Source organism: Balaenoptera ricei, chromosome 20 (assembly GCF_028023285.1).
Source record: "Balaenoptera ricei isolate mBalRic1 chromosome 20, mBalRic1.hap2, whole genome shotgun sequence".
NCBI classification, from domain to species: domain Eukaryota; kingdom Metazoa; phylum Chordata; class Mammalia; order Artiodactyla; family Balaenopteridae; genus Balaenoptera; species Balaenoptera ricei.
This window is the reverse complement of record NC_082658.1, coordinates 50,846,129-50,867,711: the sequence shown is the minus strand read 5'-3', so window position 1 is coordinate 50,867,711 and position 21,583 is coordinate 50,846,129. Positions and strand designations below refer to the sequence as shown.

Here is a 21,583-nt window from a genome sequence, read left to right as displayed (position 1 = left end):
GTGCCCATCACTCAAGACTGGTTCTGTCCAGGAGAAACGTGGGCCACGTGTAATTTAAATTTTCTTGCAGCCACATTAAAAAAGTAAAAAGCAAAAGGCGAAATTCATTTTTAAATGTTTTTATTAAACGCAATATATTAAAAATATTACCATTTCAACATGTAATCAGTTTAGCAAGCATTCTTTTTCATACTAAGTCTTTGAAATAGGCACTTTTCAAGGGTTCGGTGGCCACACGTGGGTAGTGGCTACTGTACCGAACAACACAGCTCTAGACCACAGTCTAGGTATTTGAGATCTCAGAATCCTCTGCCCAAATGGCCCCAGCCTGCTTCCAGGGCCTCTTCCCCATTAAGACTTCTAAGAGCAGATTCCACCTAGAAGCTTGCAGAGCAGGAAGGGCCAGGATATAGGCTTGCCTCCGAGGAGGGGGTGAGTTCCACATGGACTGGTTTTTCTTCTTAGCTCAAAACCTGATCCTAGAGGCAGGGGTAATGGGAGCTATGGGGCACCAAGGGACAGAAAAGGTTGGGCACAGCCCAGGGGCAGCAGGGGGGCCTTCGGGGTGGTGGGAGGTTGGGATCCGGCAGAGGCAGCCTGGACAGGCCCATCTGGCAGAGGGGAGAGAGGGTGGGAGCACCGCAGTCCACAGACAGGTTAATGGCTCCCGCCTTGCAAACAATTGAATTTGCCCTCCTGAGCCTCCTGGCTTTGGGGAAGGGCCTCTTCTCCTGGGAGATCAGCTGGACTGCCAGAGCCACAGGGCCCGGGTCAGCTGGGCCTGATTCGATCAGGAGAAATGAAGGACATGGGGCCCACAGACAGCCCAGTGCCCAGAGCAGCCACTGGCTCAGCCCAGAAAGATAGGGCCGGGGAGGGCCCGTGTGGGCGGCCCAGGTCCATCCTAGCTCTGCCTCCATCCTGGGAGCCCCCCATCCTTGAAACACAGTTGACAAGTGTCTGTAATATACATCACCATCTCCTCCCACCTTCCCATGTCTCTGAAAGGTGGCTGAGGATGACTCACAATCAGAAAACTTGGAACCAGTCTGTTTTCCTCTGCATCTGCGTGGGTGTCCAGCACATGCTAGGTGGGGGGAGAAGAAACAAATGAAAAAGACTCCATTCTTTCTTTACTCTCAGTACTTTGCATCTTGTATCAAACCCAACTCCCAGACATATATTGTGTCTCCTCTCTGTGGGAGGCTAGTGAAACAGTTAGGGGACAGGGACTTCCCTGGTGGTGCAATGGTTAAGACTCTGTGCTCCCAATGCAGGGGGCCCGGGTTCGATCCCTGGTCAGGGAACTAGATCCCACATGCATGCTGCAACTAAGAGTCCGCATGCCACAACTAAGGAGCCCACGTGCCGCAACTAAGACCCAGTGCAACCAACCAACCAACCAACCAAACAAAAAAAACAGGGGGCAAATTGCAAACCAGAGGAGACATCATAGGACTCCAAATGGGACATGCTGTCTCATGGCTCCAGGCCTTTGACCATGCCGTTCCTTCCACCTGGATGCCCTCCCTCTTCCCCCTTAAAGGCCAGGGAAGATTCTACTCCCCCTTGGAGGCCACCTTCCCACTGTGACCCCTCCACTACCTGGCAGCACTGCTGGTTCCCACCCTCATCCATGTCTCTATAAGCATCTTCGAGGCACCATCACGGTGCTGATGGTGCACTTGTTAACTCAATATGCAAGTAATCGTTGACCGCCTCCCAGGTGCCTGGCACTGTCCTGGGGGTTGGGACACCACAGGGAACAAGCAAACAAGGGGAAAGACAATGAACATGTAAACAAAAAATCAAGAGTGTTGAGTGTTAAGAGGGAAATAGAGTAGCGCACTTCTGCAATCAGGAGTGATTGGGGTGGGCAGCGGCATCTGCTTTAGACAAGGAGGTGATGCTGGAGCTGAGGCCTGAATGCTAAGAGGGAGGTGGTCCTGCAAGGGCCTGGGGCAGAGCGGTTCATGCAGGAAGAGTCAGTGCTAAAACTCCAAGGCAAACATATTGTATCATTACATTTGTATGAAACATCCAGGATAGGTGAATCCGCAGAGATGGAAAGCAGATTACTGATTGCCAGGGGCTGGATCGGGGGGAGGCAGATGGGTGTGACTGCTAATGGGTACGGGGTTTCCCTTTGAGATGATGAAAATGTTCTAGAACTAGATAGTAGTGATGGTTGCACAACATTGTGAAGGTACTAAATGCCACTGAATTGTACACGTTAAAATGGCTCAAATTGGAAATTCCCTGGTGGTCCTGGTGGTTAGGACTCCATGCTTCCACTGTAGGGGGCATGGGTTTGATCCCTGGAACTAAGATCCCACATGCCACGCGGTGCGGCCCAAAAAAAACAAAAAACAAAACACCACCACCAACAACAAAAATAAAATGGCTCAAATGGTACATTTTATGTTCTGTATATTTTCCCATAAAACCAAACAAAACAGCCAAGGCAAGAAGGAGCTTGCTGTGGTCTAGGAACAGAAAGGCCAGTGTGGGGAAAATGGTAGAGGATGGGGGAGGTGATGGGGGCCGGTCACGAGGATGTTACGGGTTGGTAAGAAGTTTGCATTTTATTCTAGTGCAATGGGGGAGCCACTGGAAGTTTTCAAGCAGGAAAGGAACAAGACAGCACTTACCATTTTTAAAGATCCTGTGGCTGTGTGGGCCGTGGGTGGTGATGGGACCGAAATAAAAGCAGGGAGATCAGATGGGGAAGCCACTGCTGTGGTCCAGAGGAGAGATGATGGTGGCCTGGGACACGGTGTGGGCCATGGGGATGGAGTGATGAGAACAGATTTAGGATTTATTTTGAAGGTAGAACCAACGGGACTTGACGGATTAAAGGGAAAGAGAATGAGGGAAAGGGAAGAATGGAGAATGCCATTTACATTTTCAACTTGAGCAACTAAAAGGATGGAGTTGGCGTTTTACTGAGATGAGGAAGCCTGTGTGGGGAACCCCTTTAGGGTACACAGAGTTTGAGCAGCTTATTAGATACTCACGAGGCAATGTCAGGTGGGCCGTTGGGTGGGCTGATCTGGAGTTCAGGACTGAGACAACTGTCTGATCTTCACCCCCGTGGAGACGGTATTTAAAACCTGGCCCTGGGTGACCCCGCCCCGGGGATTGGTATGGGCATGGAAGAGAGAAGATCCCAGGGCTGTGCCTGGGGAGTCAGGCTATGTAGAGATCAAGCCGAGGAAGAGCCCCCAGCACAGCAGACCAAGAAAAGCAGCCAGTAAGGCAGGAGAAAAAAACAGCTGGTCCCTATCTCTGAAGTGAAGGAAGTGCTTCCAGGAGGGAGGGCCAACACTGTCCAGTGCTGCTAAGAGGATGAATAGATGAGGACAAAGGAGTTATCTTAGGATTTAGCGGTGTGATTAGAGGTCGGCCTCCCTGTGAGTCTGAGCGCCCAGCACATATTAGGTGCTTATTTAAAGGTTGGAGGACTTGAAATGAGCATGTTCTGCACTATGAGGCATAGATTGCCCAGAGCATAGGGGTTCGAGCTAGAAACCAGGTATTTATCAAGGGGAAGTGGCTGAGGGGCCTGGGCCACCAGGGAGCCATTGTCGCAGGGAGGCTGGGGGAGGCCGGAGAGCCCAAGGAGCACAGGATTCCGGTTCGCCCACTGAAGAAGGCCTTCCTTCCACTTCTTCTCCCCTTTTCCTCTCAGGAGGTGATTCATATTTCAATATATTCCAGCTGAAAAAGGATCAGATTTTGAGCAGGTGGTAAGTCAGTACACGGAAATTTGATATATTTTGACTAATGCAGTTTGAAATTTGAAAACTGCAGACAATTTTATTCAGGATCCATTTTTATACCAACTCATTATTGGGGGAAAAGGCAAGATTTCAGGTTTCCGGGGGAGGATGTGTGAACCCAGGCCTGTCACCACTAAGCCCCACTATGTAGGTTTGACCTGGCCGGCCGGCCAGCATGCTGCCTACTGCCTGCCTCAGCCCCCTGGCGTTCTGGAAATGCTTTCTTTAGCTTCCCCTTTCAAGCATCCCCCTGGGGTTACTAGTCCAATTTAATCTGACCTTCAGCCCCACCTCTGTTGCACCAGCTCCAGCAAATCCCCGGGGCTGGCACTTAAGACAAGTTTTGTGATACAGACGATGGTATTACACAGAATTTCCCCTTCCTTCCCCATCTGCCTTGCCCATTTCCCCAGCCTCATGAGTCTGAAGCTCAAGGAGAGGAAATAAATAGTGAAGACAGGGGCAGGGGCTTCCCTGGTGGCGCAGTGGTTGAGAGTCTGCCTGCCAATGCAGGGGACACGGGTTCGAGCCCTGGTCTGGGAAGATCCCACATGCCGTGGAGCAACTAGGCCCGTGAGCCACAATTACTGAGCCTGCGTGTCTGGAGCCTGTGCTCCGCAACAAGAGAGGCCGCGATAGTGAGAGGCCCGCGCACCGTGATGAAGAGTGGCCCCCACTTGCCACAACTAGAGAAAGCCCTCGCACAGAAACGAAGACCCAACACAGCCATAAATAAATAAATAAATAAAAATTAAAAAAAAAAATAATAATGAAGACGGGGCAGGGATGAAGTTATTGTTCAGGGAGCAAGGACACAGTTTGTGGGAGGTGGGGTATCTGCCTTTTGCGGTGGGGGAGGGTTCCTGAGGGGGCAGTGGCCTCAAAGGAGAGAGAGCTCTGCCCCCCATCACTGGATGCCAGATCCATCTTAGTCTGGATCCTGGCTCCACCATCTTGGGTGAATCACTACACTTTGTTGAGCCTTATTTTTCTCAACTGTAAAATTGGGATATGAATACCTTCATAATAATTTGGGGAGAACATCCGATGAGTGTATGTGGATGCCCCCAGGATGGTACGTCTGGCACACAGGAGGGATTCAACACACGTTAATCTCCTTTGCTTCCCCTCCCCAGAGGTCTCCTCTTCGTATGAGACACACAGCTTTTGTCTCTTGAGTAGCTCACAGCCTAGTTGGGAAGACAAACAAAGGAAAGTGTCAAGTCTCTGAAAGCCCCCAGGGGTGGTGACTTTCTGGGTGCAGAACTTAAGGCTCTATGGGTTAACCTTTCTGGAAGGTGACTTATCGTCATGTGTCAAGAGGACTTGGACAATGAATCTCTGATTAAGGGAAAGAGTGAAAAATTTGGATAAAGCTTTATGCATAAAGATGTTCATTCCAACATTATTCAGTTTTAATTTAACTGCTTCTTAAAAGAATCTATAGGTACATTCACATGGTAATAAATCGAAAGTTCCTGACAGGTATACAGGTGAAGTTCCCCTCACCCTAGTCCCTAAGCTTCCAGGAGAACCTCCCAGGAGGCAACTGATATTATCCGTTTTGCCATGATAATTTATAACAGTGAAAAATGAAAGACAATCTAAATGTTTCACAGATAAATAAATTATCTTCTCTCCATACACTAGGATACTCTGCAGTCTCCAAAAACCGTACCTGTTACCACACCATTCTTTTGTCACTTAACTGTGTGTTGCCTCTGGCCCCAGGCCCTCAGCACATGCTGTTCCCTCTGTCTGGAATCCCCAGCCATCCCACTGGAGTCCTTCTCAATCTTCAAACTCCCAGCCCTCTCACCCCCACCAACTAGGGGAGCCTCCACAGTTCTCCCGGCTACCTGGATCTCTCTCCCTGTACTCCTCCTTACAGGCTGTGCTTATATACGGATGTGGCCGTCCGATGAGTGTCTGTTTCCCCATCAGACCGTATTCTCCTGGAGGATGGGGTCAGTCTGTCTGCTGGGCTCCCTGTGGCTGCCTTAGAGCAGAGCCTCACAGATGGAGGCACCTGGAGATCTGCTGAATGAATGAATAAGTTAAGTGGAAAAGGCAGGATACAGAGCTGCTTATATAGCATGATCCCAATTTTATTGCTTTAAATAAAATTTTTATTTAAATTTTATATATCCCTACGTAAATGAAGGAAGTCTCATAAGAAGGTACAGCAAGGCACTGTGGATGGTTGTCAAGGGTAATGGGATTGTGGTGATTTTTCCTTTTTAGTTCTATGCTTTTCACATTTTCCACAATTAGCAAGTATTACTTTAAAATTAAAACAAATGATCAAGAGTGACTTTAAAGAAAAACCTTGCGGTGGAAAATAGGGTTTGGGGACACCGGGAAGCCCGTGCTACCTGGGCTAAAGCTCTCTGGATAAGGGTCAGAGGCTGGCATGTGCTGGTGGCTGGCCAGACTAGGGCCCCTGAAGAAAGTACGGGGCCCTACCAACAGAGAGGAGGAAGCAGTTCAAGGCCTGGGACCTGAGATTCTCAGCTAAACTTGGCAGGGTATTTTTTTTGTTTGCTTGATTGATTTTTTTTATTAAATAGTAAATGCAAGCATATATAAGGTACAGCGAATATGCAAGTTAACATCTCTGAGCCTGGTGCTCAGTTTAACACACAGAACACCACAGACCCATCTGAAGCATTCCTGCCGAGCGTCTTAAGTAGCCAGTCAAGACAGATTCTGCAAAAGGGTCAAGAGAGCAAGGTTTGTGAGGTGAGACCTGAAATGCCTGGTAAACTCAGTTATCCTCTTCAGCATGAGGTCCCTACCCTGGGGTCCTCCAGCTGCTAAAATTTACTGTATATTATATATTGTATATGTTTACCCACTATAAGCCATCTCAGCTAACTAAAGCACCTGGTTTCCTTGCTTTTGGCTAGAATTACATCAGCTAACTCATTCATTCATTCATTTACTCACCAGTTATGCACAGATAAGCTCCATGTACCAGGCACCAATTGGACACCCCAGTAGTTCCACACCTCTGGTGGTGAAGGCAGGTGACTTTGAGTGGGGAGTGCAGTGAGAGGGAAGGCACTGAGGAGAGTGGACGGTCTAACCCAGAAGGTAGGGTCTGGCCAATGTATTTCTACTCCCTGGGGGTGGGAAAAATAGAAGTTGGTCTGAAAGTACAAACTTTCAGCTATAAGATGAATAAAGTCTGAGGATCTAAAATGTAACTTGACTAATAGAGTTGACATGCTATGTTGTGTAATTAAAATTTGTAAGAGAGTAAACTTAAATGTTCTCATGAAATTATATACATGTTTTATATATAATTTATGTTTATATATAATACATATATAAACACACACATAATTATCATGATGTATGCTTCAAATATATTACAATTTTATTGGCCAGTTATGTCTCAATAAAGTTGAAAAAACCCCACAAAAACACAGAAGGTAGGGTCTGCGGAGGCTTCCTGGAGCAGGTCCTGTGTGAGCCACCGAGTCATGCGGTTACCAGGTACATAAGGTACACTTGTTTGGTTGCAAGCTGGAGAAATCTAGTCTGGCTGACTAAAGCAGAAGAGGAACTCATTGGAAGGTATGTTAGTTAGGACACTTTGGCTGTAAGTAATTGAAAGCCCAACAAGAAGAGGATTTGTTATGTCATACACCAAGAAGTTTGCAGATCCCAGGATTGGTGGACTCATTGGTTCCACAAGGTCAGGATGGATCCAGGTTCTCTCCATCTTGGTGCTCCGTAGTCTTTGCCGAGCTGGCTTTGATCTTTAGGCTGGTCCCCTTAAGGTTGCATGCATTTCATCCTCACCCAACCACACTCAGAGGCAGGAAAAGAGAACACCCCTTCCTTGTGTTTCTTTTGAAGAGGAGGACAAATTTTCCCAGAAGTCTCTCAGCAGATTCTCTTTGTGTCTTATTGGTCAGAATGGAGTCACATGCTCCTGTTTAAACCAATCACTGACAGTGGAGTAGAGGAATAAAGTCCCACTTCCTGGGCTGGGGAGGAGCCTGGCTCCTCTAGAGCATGTGGCTGCCTGAGAGCTGAAGAAAATTTGGATCCTGATAGCCAAGAAGAAGGGTGTTGGATGGACCTCTGCAGAAAGAAAATGGGACCCAAAGGAGAAGCTGAACAGCCCAGCTCTGGGGAGGGCAGGGACCAAGGTGGCCCTGGGGGTCTTAATGGAAAGAACTCCTGGGGCGGTGTCCTCAGGACAGCCCCACCAGGGTGAAACAGCCGAATCACTCTGCTTCACGTTCAGGTTCAATTTCCTGAGGGAGAGTCTAATTGGCTGAGCCAGGGTTGATTGCCCTGCCTCCTAAATCACCTGCAATGAGGGAGGGGTGGCCCCCCCACCCCACCCCCAGGGAACTTAGGGTGCTGCTGCCACAAGAAGGCAGGGAGAGGGGAGTGAGTCAGGGAGAGTGGGAATCAGGGGAGCAGGGCCAGACCATGGGTGGGCTTGGGAGCCATGCTCAGCTGGAGGGACCTCACATGTGTGAGGATTCTTATTTGCAAGCAACAGACACCTGCCTTGACTAATTTAAATAAAAGGCAAATTTATTTAAAAGATACTGGGTCATTCACAGAATCTCCCAGAGGGTTGGGGACTCCACAGGCAGGAACAACGCCCCAAATGAAGCAAAGACACCTCCAGCGGGCACCTCCAATGTTCCCGCCACAGTCCCTGCCCCCGTTGGCTCTGCCACTGCTGCCATCCTGGCAAGCATGGATCCTGCTCGGGCCCCTGCTTATCTGCCTCACTAACTCCTAGCTCAGAAGTCTAGGGTAGCTGTGTCGAGGGGCAGAGCCCAGGCCCTGGGCCCTGCTGGAGCTGCAAGGGAGGCTGGGAAAGTGAGGGACGGACCTTTTCAGCTTCCACAAGGAGGGAAGGGCTTATTTATCTAAACTGGGAGATCTCCCAAGTACAGGAAGGGGGTTTAGCGGCTGGGTGACCGGAAGGAGTGACAGATGTCCACAACATACTATCCTGAAGGCATCTGGGGAGACTGTCAGCTCATGGAGGCCAGGAACTGGGTCTTTTGTCCCCAGAGCCCTCCTGACATGGTGCCTGGCCGGAGGAAAAGGGGTGGAGTAAATATTTACTGAGCTAACGTACTGTCAGCAGGGCAGTGACGTGAGCAGCCTTCATTGGAGGGGCCACACAGCCCCAACTGTCCAGCTAGAGGCAAGGAGAACTTGGGCAGGGGCTGGGGCAGTGGGTGTGCAAACACTTTCTGTTTCATTGTCTCCACAGACCTCTCCTGTGACCGGAGTGGCTTGATTTCCTACCACACAGAGAGCCTGTTTCATTCTGTCTTCTTCCTCCTCAAACTCCCACCCTCTTCCCTACCTTCGCCCTCAGCTGATGACCCCCACTTACCTCCTGGAGAAAATAGAAGCCCTCGGAGGCTAACTCATTGTCTCCTCTGCATATATCGTATTCCCTCCTGTTACAGCACGGGAGGTGTTCCCTTGGAGCTCTGGATCTTTGTCTCTTTGGCCCTCTCACTCCTAATGCATCAGTTTTTCTCTCTCTTTCCTCCTGGATCATCCCCAGGAACATGCAAACAGATTCTAGTTTCTTCCATCTTAAAAAACAAACAACCTCCCTGGACCTCACGCCCCTCCAGGTCCTGCCCAGTCTCTCTGCTCCCTTCACAGCCAAACTTCCCCCAATGAGGGGTCTCTGCGTGCTCACAGATGTTGTTCCCTGAGTCCCCTGGGAGTATTGTTTCCTATCCCACTGATGACAGGCTGGGCCCTGTGAGTGACTTTGACCAGTGAAGCATGAGCCGAAGTGAGGTGCATCACTGGAAGCGAAAGCCTCGAGAGCCAGTCACTGGGCACGACCTCTGTCCCCTCTGCCACGAGACCGGCAGTGTTCTGGGCGGAGGATGAGCTCTCCGCCTGGTCCCTGAGCGGAGCCTCAGCTGCCCCACCTTAGCGAGAACCCAGTTTTCGTTGTTGTGAGCCGTGGAGACTCTGGGTCCCTTGTCCCATCAGCGTGCCCTAGCCTGTGCTGACTGATACAGTGCTATCTCCCCTCCTCACCTCGCATCGACTCTTCACCCCACTCCAGCAAGCCTTCTGCCCCCACCTTTCTACCAGAAATGAACTTTCCAGCATCACCGATTACCTGCATGTTACCAAATCAACTGGACACTCCTCAATCCTCGCGTAAACTCTCAGCCACTCTCGTCACAGCTGATTCCTCCTTCCTTCTGGAAACGCTCTTGGCTTTGGTCAAGCCACGCTTCTCGACTTTCCTCTGACCTCGTCTCCCGTTCCTTCTCCTTTATGTGCCTTCAGAATCACTGTGTTGCCAGAGGCCTCAATCCTCTATCTTCTCTCTTTCTCTCTCTTTTTTTGGCCATGCTGTGTGTCACACAGAACTTCCTCTACCAGGGGTTGAACCTGGGCCCCCTGCATCGGAAACGTGGAGTCTTAACCACTGGACCCCCAGGGAAGTCCCGCCTCTATCTTCTTTCTTGACTCTCAGAGGTGACCTCATCCATTCCCACAGATTTAAATACCATCCCTATGCCAATGCCTCCCAAGTGTTCTTCTCACCTCGGGGCTCCAGTTTTGTACATCCAGCTTCCAACTAGTCATCTCTATAAGGCTTAGGACTTTGTACATCCTAAGTGGAGCTCTTGTTGGCCCCTATACCTGTTTCCCTAGGCTCCTCCCATCTTACTGTACCCTTATCCTCTGTACCCACCCCGTCTCCCTCACGCTGGTCCATCTGTATGTCCTGTCAATTCTACATCCCAGATGTTTCTCAATCTGTCCACTGCTCTCTGTCTCCATGGCCCCTACCCCTTCTGGACCACCCACATCTCTTATGGATGACAGCCATAGGCCTCCCTGCCTCCCTTCTTGCTCCCACAAATCCATGCTCCAAAAGCAGTGCCCCCAAATTCGATCAAGTTTCTCCTACTTCAGGCTCTTCATTGGCTTCCTGCCAGACACAGCATCAGATCCAAACTCTTTTTTTTTTGTTTGGCCGTGCCACATGGCATGCGGGATCTTAGTTCCCCAACCAGGGATCAAACCCGCGCCTGCAGTGGAAGTGCAGAGCCCTAACCACTGGACCGCCAGGGAATTCCCAGATCCAGCCTCTTGACTGAGGCTTTTAAAGCCCTGCAAGGCCTGCCTCCTGCCTTTCTGACCACATCTCATGCCCCTCTCCCTCATCCGCACCCAGTCAGTCCTGCCCCAGGGCCTTTGCACCTTCTGTTCCCACTGCCTGGAAAGCTGTTCCTCAGCTCCTTCTTAATCTTCAGGTTTCAACTCAAGTGTCACTGCTCAGAGAGGCCCTCCATTCATCTCACTCTTAACCCCCTCCTGTGTCCCCAGTGCCCACCACCCTGTGTCAGTTTGGGCTTGTGTGGTTGTTAAAATCGTCTCCCCCTAGAATGTAGGCTCCATGAGGGAAGGAGCCATGTCCCTTAACTGTTGTAGCACCAAGCACAGAGCTGTTTCTCACGTGAATGAAAGAACTGGGGGACAGATTCAGAACGGGGATGATCGATACCCCGGATGTGAGCTCTGAAGGCCTTTCACGGACAGCATGGAAGGGGCAGCTGTTCCGGGGACTCGGAACAAGGGCTCCTGGTGGAGAGTGCCTCACCTGCTTCTCGAGGCTGGGTCCCGTCTTCTGTTTTGTGTCACCCGATGCCAGGGCCTTCAGGGATTGGTAGAGCACTGCCCACCACTCCCTCTCCCTCACACCCCCCTCAGGGACTCCCTAAGCAGGCATCTCAATAGACACTTGCCCCTGAGGACTGCCCCACCCCCACAGAGGTTCCCAGCCCCACTGATTACACCGTAGATACCACTTGGGTGTCAGTGGGCCTGTCTGGTTGCAGGTGGGCCCACAGGTTTCTGGGGTTTGAGGGGAGAGACAGTTGGTTCCCCAGGGAGGAGGCAGAGCCCAGAACCTTCTCAAAAGCTCCGGGAAGGTCTGGCTCTCAGAGGCCCTCGCCCTCAGCCTTGGAGTCTGGGCTGCCACAGTCCAGGTTTTGGGGCCCCCAAACTGAGAAGCAAATTTGAGTAACAGCGGACACATATTATGAGCCCCAGGGGAGCTTCACGAGGTGAAGGTAGAGCTCACATGCCCTGGGCTTTGTGCAGAGAGATGGCAGCTCCAGGTGTGGGAGGATGGACTGGGAGAGAGGGCCAAGCACAGGGGTCAAGACCCCGTTCCCACGTGCTAAGCCCTGGGGCAGCCAAGGCCCAGCAGGGAACATGAACTTGAGCTTGAGCTCTGACTCGGTATCTGATCTATCAGGTCCCTCTGCCAAGCCTCTGGGGTCTGGGCGCACCAGGGTGGGTGGGGCGAAAGCCAGGGTCCACGGGGGCGGGAGTGCAGCGGCTCCCTTTGATGCAGTAGCTGTAACACAATCATCAGCCTTGGAAGCACCTCCCCTGCAGCTGAACCTGGTACCGGTTCAAGGCACAGCCTCACTGAGTGCTGCCGACACCCAAGAAGGCAGATGTTCTGACTCCTAGTTCCCGGACTAAGAAACTGAGGCTGTGGAGCTTTAGTGACCTGCCTGAGCTTGTCCAGCTGATACGTGCTCCCACTGAGGCTGGTCCCAGGCCCAGGCTGTTCATGGATACAGAGCTGCCTGTGCCGGCCTCTGGTGTCCCCCCACCTCCCCTGCCCATGCAGGGACCCCCGAAGCGAGGAGTGGTAGACACGGGTAGGCAAAAGATAGGGGAGCCCAAGTTTGCTCCAACAAGGCCCCCTGAGAGCTCAGCAGCCCAATTAGCACGGCGTTCCCGGCCAGGCCTGCTCGGGGGACTAGCCGCAGCAGATGAAAGCTGAAAGGTTATTCCAACAAGGGGCCGCCCACTTCCCAGCTGAGACTGATCCTGGTGTGCTGGAGGGGCTTGGAGTGGGTACATAATTCAGCGTGTCAGGAGGAGAGCGGGAGCTATAGGCAAAGCCAGAGTGGGCGCTGAGATAAGACGGGGATGTCAAGGACGGGTGTGCCTCTCCTCGGAAGAGGGCCCTGACCCCTCTCCAGGGTGGAGTTCGGGATGCTCAAGATGAAAGCATTGGGTGGCCAGCCCCCTTGATGGTCTCCAGACACAAGTGTGTGCTGACATATGCACATGCATGTATTCAGATACGTGCACATGGCCATGTACACACACATAGATAAACACACACGTAGATGTGCACAGATCCACATACACACACACAGGGTCTGTCTAGGGCCTAGGCTGCAGGCACAGGGCCTGAGCTGTGGGTGTCTGGAGAACACTCACGCTTCATGCCTGCCTGTTTATTCCCTCCCCATCCTGTGGCCAGAGGTTTTTGGGGGGCTAGGGCACAGTCCTGGTCCCCAGGTAGGATGACAAACATTTGTTTGGGGCTTTCAGATATTAGCACTGAAAATCCTGTGTCCTGGGAACCCCACGAGTCTCAGGCAAACCTGCTCTGGTCACCTGCCCCAGGCCTCAGGCAGGCCTGGTGTGTATCTTCCCTCCCAGAGCCCTCACCACCTGTCACCTCTCTGCTGGCCAAGGGCCCCTTGGGAGAGAGCCAAGCCTGAGTCTCTACTGTCACCCTGGAGGCCTCTGTACTAATAAGAACCATTATGTTTATTGAGCAACTACTATGAGCCAGGCTCTGGGCCTAGGGTTTTCTTCTTGAGCATCTACTGTATGCCAGGCACTGTTCTAGGCCCTGGGGGTACAGCAGGGAACACACCAGACAAAATCATCGTCCTCATGGAGTTGCCCACTCAGTGAAGGGAGACAGAAAATGAACAAGATAAATAAATAAATGAGGTGAATTTATTAGGAGAGAATGAATGTTATGGGGAAAAGTAAAACAAGGAAGAAGCCATTTAAAATAGGCTGCTGGGGAGAATTCCCTAGTGGTCCAGTGGTTAGGACTCCGCGCTTCCACTGCTGAGGACTCGGGTTCAATCCCTGATCAGGGAACTAAGATCCCACAAGCCGAGCGGCATGGCCAAAATAATAATAAAAATAAAATAAAATAGGCTGCTGGGGAAGGCCTCACTGAGAAGGTGACATGAGGAGGGACCTGAATGGTGAGGTGCCCTGCAGGTATCCTGAGAAGTGCTCCGGGCAAGAGGGGACAGCACACACATACGCTGGAGCAGGACACGCCCAGCACTGAGAGGACCAGAGGAGGAGGAAAGCCCAGCTCTGCCCTGGCTGGCGTCCTTGTCTCCGGGAAGTGGCCTGTGCTTGGGTGTGGCACGAAGGGACCGTGCTGAGTGGCCTGAGGCACCAGTCGCTCTGTGAGCACAGCTGGCCTGGCCTGAGGCTGTTATCCAGCCAGCAGTCATCCCGTTAGCTTAGAGAGGAGCATCTGGCAAGGCTGGCGCAGCAGGTGGGCTGGGAGCCGAGCCCAGGGCAGGGGGAGGGCAGGCTGCAGAGGCAGAAGGATTGACCACATGGCTGACCAGTCTCGAAGCCTCAGAGAGCCCCACGGAGCTGCCCAGGGGCTCCTGGGGATGCCAACCCATTGGGCTGTCCCTGCACAGGTGTAGGGAGGGGCAGGCACCAGACTCAGGTCAGGGTGAGGCCCAAGACCTTGGGTCCAGGGCGGACAGACCAGCCCTCAGATGAGGCTGCCCCACCTGCCCTGCTCACCAGCTGTGTGGCCTTGGTCGGCCACGCCCCTCTGTGACTCATTTCCTCCTCTGTGAAATGGTGCGGCACCCGTGGGGTGTCATGAGGATCCCATGTACAGAACCTGGTACTCAGGGCTGGGTCCTGTTTGGTTAGCTCCCTTCCTGCTTCCGGGGGCGGGGAAGCTACAGGACCCCTGCCACGCTGGCCATCTGGCCTGGGACAGGAGCAGGGGCCCTGTCAGGGCTGGTCCCAGTAGGGAGCTGTCTGGCCTCCCCAGCCCTGGGTGCCCCTCACCCAGCCGAGCTGTAGTTACAGCATCTTAGGGAGCTCTGATTACTTAGAGGCTGAGAGAGGGCCTGCCACCTGCTTCCCCACCTCAGTACCTTTGCACATGCTGTGCCCTCTGCCTGGAATGCCCTTTCCACCCATCCCACCAGGTCTAGCCCCTATCTTATGAATGGGCTGCGGAGTGGACTGGGTGAGGGGCCCACCCATGCACAGGCTACTCATCCCGGCCCCCACAGGTCCCTGCTCAGCAGATGAGGGGTTTGGGGGTTTGTAGGAAGGAGGACATGAAAACAGTACCGGCTCTCTTTTCCTGCACATCCTTTGTGCTGGCAGGGGAGCAAGAGGACTTTGCGGAGGAGGTGGCACAAGGCAGCAGGTGCCTCCCCCATGCACACGCCTAGATGCCTGCTCTGGGCCTGGCACCTGCTGGACTGCCTGGTATTGAGACCCCCCATCTGTTAGTCCACGAGGACCTGCCAAGTTCATCCCAGGCCCCTCCCCACCCCGGCACTCAGGATACTCCAGGACTCTGGCAGCAAGTGTTGAATGGAGGAGGGAATGAATGAGGCTGCAGAGATGTGTGTGAGCTCATGTGTGGGAGGCCAGGAGGTCTGGGAGCAGCTGAGCAGTCAGGTGGATGCCCCTGGAGGAGTGGGGGGAGCAGGGGGAGGAGGGGGCGGCGGAGGAGAACCTGAGGAAGTCCAGAGTTTGAGTCCCTGCCTTGCTTTCTTCAGCCCCGTCAGGCAGAGCGACCCCCTTGCCCCTCCCCCCAGGAGGGGGCAAGGAGGCTGATGAGAGGAAGTGCAAGGCTCCTCCGTGGAGACTTTGATTCCTGCTAACTTGCGATCTTAAAATGCACAGCAAAGGCACCGATGTCATTGTTAGTACATTAATCAGCAATCAGCGGGTCGGGGCTCCCATGGGCAACACAGAGGGGGCACGGGGGCAGAGGAGGAGCCGTGGCGATGCAGTGCGGAGCCTGCCTGGGAAGAAGCGGGCAGGGTGGTGATCCATGGCCAGGGCAGCCACTGGCTCAGGCAGGGGTGCCAGAGGCAGGTGGGATTGGCTGGGAGAGCTGGTCCAGGGCCGGCCTTGAAGATGGGACCGGCTTCCAGGGTGGAGAAGCAGACTCAGGTGAGACCCACCCCAGTGCCCAGTGGGAGGGGGCAGGGGTACCTGCAAGGGCGGTTTCCCTGGCCCAGGTCCCCTGGCATCTGGACGGTACCGGAGGATGGAGAGCAGCTCTAAGCATCGGCTGGGGTCCCTGCCTTCTCCTGGGCCCCTCTCAGAGGAACAACAGCACAGTGGCTCCTGCCCTGGGTGCCGCCTTTACACCACCCGCCCCCCACCCCGATATCTGACCCCTCCCACCTGCCAAAGTGTGTTCACACGCCAGCTGCTAAGCCCACGCCTAGATTTTTGTACAGTTGGCTCTTTTACCCAAACCATGGTCTTCGCCTGTTTTCCCCTGTGCCCCCAGCACCCCTGGGGGCACCTGCCTGAGGGAGGGGTGTGGCTCTTCGTGGAGCACCCCCCTGCCCCGCCTCTCTGGGGACCACTTCAGAGAATCCCCTCCCGGGGCCTTGCAGAGACGAGCCACAGCAGCAGGCAGAGGGGCTGTCTGCCCCACCCCAGGTCAGGCGGCAGGAAAACTCCCCCAGCCCCCACCAGGCAGGGTAGTTCTGAGGATCACAGGAGTCTGCGCAGAAGCACTCTGTAAACTACAAGCCGCACAAGTGTCGGCGGTATTAGCGCTGAGCCTGCCAGGCTCGTGCTGCTCCCACCGTGAGCGGCTCTCCCTGCCTGACTTAAGGGAAGGAAATGCCTTGTCTTTGCAGGACCCCAGGGGGTGGGGTCTGCTGTGGCCCTGTGGTTCCCACGAATGGCTCCAGTCCTGTCCCCGTCAGCACAGTGAGCCCCCTGAACACCCTTGAGCTAGGAGGGGCAACCTGGGCTCCCTCAGAGTGGCAGGGTGGGGGCACCTCCCTGGGGGCAGCCTGGGCAGGGCTGGGTGAGCAGAGAGGGAGGGGCAGGCTCTGAACGGGCAGGCGCTGTGGGCTGGGACCTCCTCCCAGCCTGGGTGCTGGAGGCTCAAGGCAGTGGGCAGGCTCCCCCAGAGTCAGCTGGGGTTTGGGGCCCAGGCTCCTAGAGGCTGCTCACCGTCCTGTCTCCTCCAGCGGGGCCGGGGCCGCCTGGCCAGCCTAGGAGAGCAGTGGCGGACTGGAGGTCAGACTCCATGCGGGGAGCGCTGGCATAGCGATCTTCTCCTACTCTCGTTACACAGGGGGAAACTGAGGCTGAGGAGGCCCCCCGCCCGGGGCCTGGCCTGCAGACTGTCTGATGGTTTCAGTGACTGAAGCAGGGCAGGGGCCACACAGAGCGTGGCCCAGCCCAGAAAGGGACCTCACAGCTGCTCTCTCACCGCCACCACCGCCCAGGTCATAACTGCTCTGAAATTGCAACCAAACACAGTTATACAAAAACCGAATCATGTGCGATGATTTTTACGTGTTGGAAAGGTTCTGTCAAAGCCAGGTGATTACAGGGGGACGGGAAGCAGCTGCTACTCTCTCGGAGCCCATAACTCCCAACAGCTGGGAGCTGTCACTTTTTTATGACGGCGTTTCTGTGAGGAAAGAGGGAGTGGCAGTCGTGGTGAGGTCCACCTGAGCCCAGGCAGACGGCTGGGGTGGCGGCCGGCCTGAGGCTGGGAGCGGGGCTGGCCCGAGAGTGGCCGGGAGGGCTGGTTCTCTCGTTCAACATGCTCTGGGCACAGCTGGCAGCAGGAAGAATCAGCCGAACTGCCTCAGGCCCTCGGCTCTCCCCAGAGGCCTGGCTGGCCAAGCTAGAAGGGAAGGATCGGGAGGCCAACCGGGCAGAGACGAGATGGCTGCCCGGCCCTGCAGGGTGGGGGTCTACAGGCCTGGAGCCCGTCCCCCCAACACTGGCATACCTGCCAGGCTGCCTGGGGCAGCTGCGACCCTGGAAAAAGGCAGGTAATGATGATCGTCCGTAATGAGGCTGCTCTGACAATGAGCACGGGGCTATTATCCGACCACAGGCTGGACACATCGAAAATAAATTATTTTAAGGATCCATTAACAAATGCCTAATTAATGCCCAATTAGAGGGAAGCTACAGAGGAAATGCTCGGGACAATAGCTAGGCAGGGGCTGATTTGCAGCCACAGCCTGGAATCTCCAGCGAGGCAGGGAGAGGGGAGGGGCCAGAAGGCAGACCCCAGTGGGGGGCAGCCTCATTCTGGCTGCTCCTTGGACCGCAGAACCATCAGCCCTGGTGCCTCCCCCAGTCCATCACACACACACACACACACACACACACACACACACACACACACGTCCTTTGTGAGGGACAACTATTACTATTTAGAAATGAAGAAACTGAGGCACAGGGGGTGGTGCATACATGAGGACATGGAAGGCACTGTAAATGAGAAATCCTTCAAGATAAACTTTGGTGTCATGCGTGCATGCTTTGTTATTGGGAATAATTTAAATAAAAAGACTCTTCAGGAGTCCATATGAATATTTACTTTGTTAGAACAGGACTTTGCACCACTATCTGTTCAGGCAGATCAAAGCAAGTAAGTGGCAGAGCTGGGATGGGAATCCGAAGCTAGCTGCTGTGTCCATGGGTTGTGACCCCAATCCTACCAGGGCTGACAGAGCCTAAGGGGGCGGGGCTCAGAAGCTATGGGCGGGGCTAGGGGTTCGCTGGATGGGGCTAAGGAAGTATGCCAGGTGCCGGGGGATCAGAGCCTCTACCCCAACCCATCTCATAGCCCAGGCTGGGATAGAACCCCCAGTAGAGGTGGGGCACCAGGGCGTGGGGAGCCATCAAGAGCCAGGACCTCGGGGGGCTATGACCCCAGACCGCTGAGTGCAGCAAAGACGAGGACAGAGCCCCAGCGGCCAAGGAGGGTCACGTGCCCATCGAGCCCGGCACCCAGAGTGTCTCCCGCCTCCCGGGCAGCCCCTGACCTGGCTGTGCTCTCTCTCCCCGCCAGGGTGCTGTGTGGAACTGCTGCTGCTGCTGCTGGCCGGGGAGCTGCCCCTGGGCGGCGGCTGCCCGGGAGACTGCGTGTGCTACCCCGCACCCATGACGGTCAGCTGCCAGGCGCACAACTTCGCCGCCATCCCCGAGGGCATCCCGGAGGACAGCGAGCGCATCTTCCTGCAGAACAACCGCATCACCCTCCTCCAGCAGGGCCACTTCAGCCCCTCCATGGTCACCCTGTGGATCTACTCCAACAACATCACCTTCATCGACCCCAACACCTTCCAGGGCTTCGTGCACCTGGAGGAGCTGGACCTCGGCGACAACCGGCAGCTGCGGACGCTGGCGCCCGAGACCTTCCAGGGCCTGGTGAAGCTCCATGCCCTCTACCTCTATAAGTGTGGGCTCAGTGCCCTGCCGGCCGGCATCTTTGGCGGCCTGCACAGCCTGCAGTACCTCTACCTGCAGGACAACCACATCGAGTACCTCCAGGACGACATCTTTGTGGACCTGGTCAACCTCAGCCACCTGTTTCTCCACGGCAACAAGCTGTGGAGCCTAGGCCAGGACACCTTCCGGGGCCTGGTGAACCTGGACCGGCTGCTGCTGCACGAGAACCAGCTGCAGTGGGTCCACCACAAGGCTTTCCACGACCTCCGCAGGCTGACCACCCTCTTCCTCTTCAACAACAGTCTCTCTGAGTTGCCGGGCGACTGCCTGGCACCCCTGGGGGCCCTGGAGTTCCTCCGCCTCAACGGCAACGCCTGGGACTGCGGCTGCCGGGCGCGCTCCCTGTGGGAATGGCTGCAGAGGTTCCGTGGCTCCAGCTCCGCTGTCCCTTGCGTGTCCCCCGAGCCTCTGCATGGCCAGGACCTGAAGCTGCTGAGGGCCGAGGACTTCCGGAACTGCACGGGGCCGGCGTCCCCGCACCAGATCAAGTCGCACACGCTCACCACCACCGACAGGGCCGCCCGCAAGGAACACCACCCACCCCGTGGCCCCGCCAGGGACAAGGGCCACCCGCACGGCCATCTGCCCGGCTCTCGGTCGGGCTCCAAGAAGCCGGGCAAGAACTGCACCAGCCGCAGGAATCGCAACCAGGTCTCGAAGGCGGGCGCCGGGAAGCAGGCCCACGAGCTGCAGGACTATGCCCCTGACTACCAGCACAAGTTCAGCTTTGACATGCCCACGGCACGGCCCAAGAGGAAGGGCAAGTGTGCCCGCAGGACCCCCATCCGTGCCCCCAGCGGGGTGCAGCAGGCCTCCTCGGGCAGTTCCCTGAGGGCCTCGCTCCTGGCCTGGATACTGGCGCTGGTGGTCACTCTTCGCTGAGGACGCAGGGCACCAGCACCCAGCACTGCCACGTGTCCACCAAGGAACGGGATTTCTTTTCTTTTTTTTACAAGTGGAGGATCTGCTGGGTTTCAGGCAAAGGTTGGGAGAGGCTTCAGCTGCTGTCTGGGCCCTGCCCGGTGGATGATAAACCCGAAGTGTACAGCCCCAAGCGGGAGGGGATTAGTTCATCCCACGCAGCTGTGCCAGCCAGCCCCCGGCCCAGCACCTATGGACAGCAGCCACCCAGCACGGCAGTTACAGCCGCAGAGCGAATCCTTCATTAGCAACGATGGGACAGTGCCCCACGGGAGCTGGGCTCTGTGGAATCCTGGTCATTTGGAGAGGTCTGAAGGGCCCCCGCCTCTTCCGGAGGAAGCAGGACTCAGAGAACAGACAAGGGTCACCAAAGAAGCTGGGTCCACCAGCTATCTGGGAGCACATGAGCAGGTGGCATTTTGGCTCTTGCCTGAGGCCACTTAGTCACCCTGCCTTGAATCCAACCATGTGCCACCTTCAGTCCCTCCCTCGGGGGTAACGCCTCTCATTCCTGATGTCTCAGGCAACCCTGGCAGACCCAGGCCCAACTGCTGGCTCCAAGAACCAATTACCAAAGGAAAGATCATCAGAGGCTGAAATTTAGAACTTCATCATGTGCAATGAGGTTCTCACAGGAGGTGCAGTTTTCTAACTATGTCCACTTTATATATATATATATATATATATATATATATATATATATATACATACACACACACACACACACACACACACACACACACACACACCCTCTACGTATATATATATACACACAAATGCACAGGTCCTCGCCCTACTCCCTTACCAAACTGTACGTCTTATCATGTTTATAAACTATACGGAAAACTATATCTGCTGAACTAAGGATTGTATTGGTGACTTCTAGCAAGAAAGGAGTTCTAGGATTTTTGTCTAGAATCCCAACCTGGCAACAGTAGTCCCCATGTAACCTGGGCTTGCCAGGGCCTGGGGCAAAGGGGCAGTGGGTGGGTGGGGGGGTTGGTCAGGGAGAAGGGGAGGCAGCAAGAATCACTTCAGGGGACCAATATTCTTAGATACTTGGAGCATCACCCTGTTTTTATATGCAGCACAAGCCTGTCTGCCACCCCGGAGCACCCAATCACTCCCAACATAGCAGCTGTTGGCATCAGGGTGAGAAGCCAGAAGCAGCTTGTTGGACATCAGGGGGCTAGGCCCTGGGGACGGGCTGGAAGGAGAATGGGAAGGAAGGGGTTTTGGGTTTCTTAGGCCGGCGGGTGAGGCAGTATCTACAGTGTTAGTCCAACAGGCTGGGCAGTGTTGTCAGCCTAGTGTTCTGCCAGCGACAGTCTGGACAGGTCAGGGATGCTCTGGGCATGAGCCCAGGCCTCCAGCGCGGCTCAGCTGCTGAATTTTTCCTTGAGGCTCTTTGACGGGCATCCCAGCAAGGGTCCTGGGTAGGGTGGCAGGAGGGAAAGCATCAGGTGGCCTTAGCAGAAGGGGAACAAAGAGGGCATTTCAAG

The 21,583-nt window shown here is 54.6% G+C and overlaps 1 protein-coding gene across 1 annotated transcript in view; it reads left to right on the top strand.

Annotated features, from left to right (window-relative positions):
* RTN4RL1 (reticulon 4 receptor like 1) overlaps positions 1-20,737 on the top strand; it is a 66,887-nt gene extending 46,150 nt beyond the window's left edge. Inside the window, exon 2 of the mRNA XM_059907376.1 lies at positions 18,721-20,737. Coding sequence (XP_059763359.1) covers positions 18,721-20,042 — 1,322 coding nt within the window. The 3' untranslated portion in view covers positions 20,043-20,737. The remainder of the gene's footprint in view (positions 1-18,720) is intronic.
* Positions 20,738-21,583: the final 846 nt, after the last annotated feature.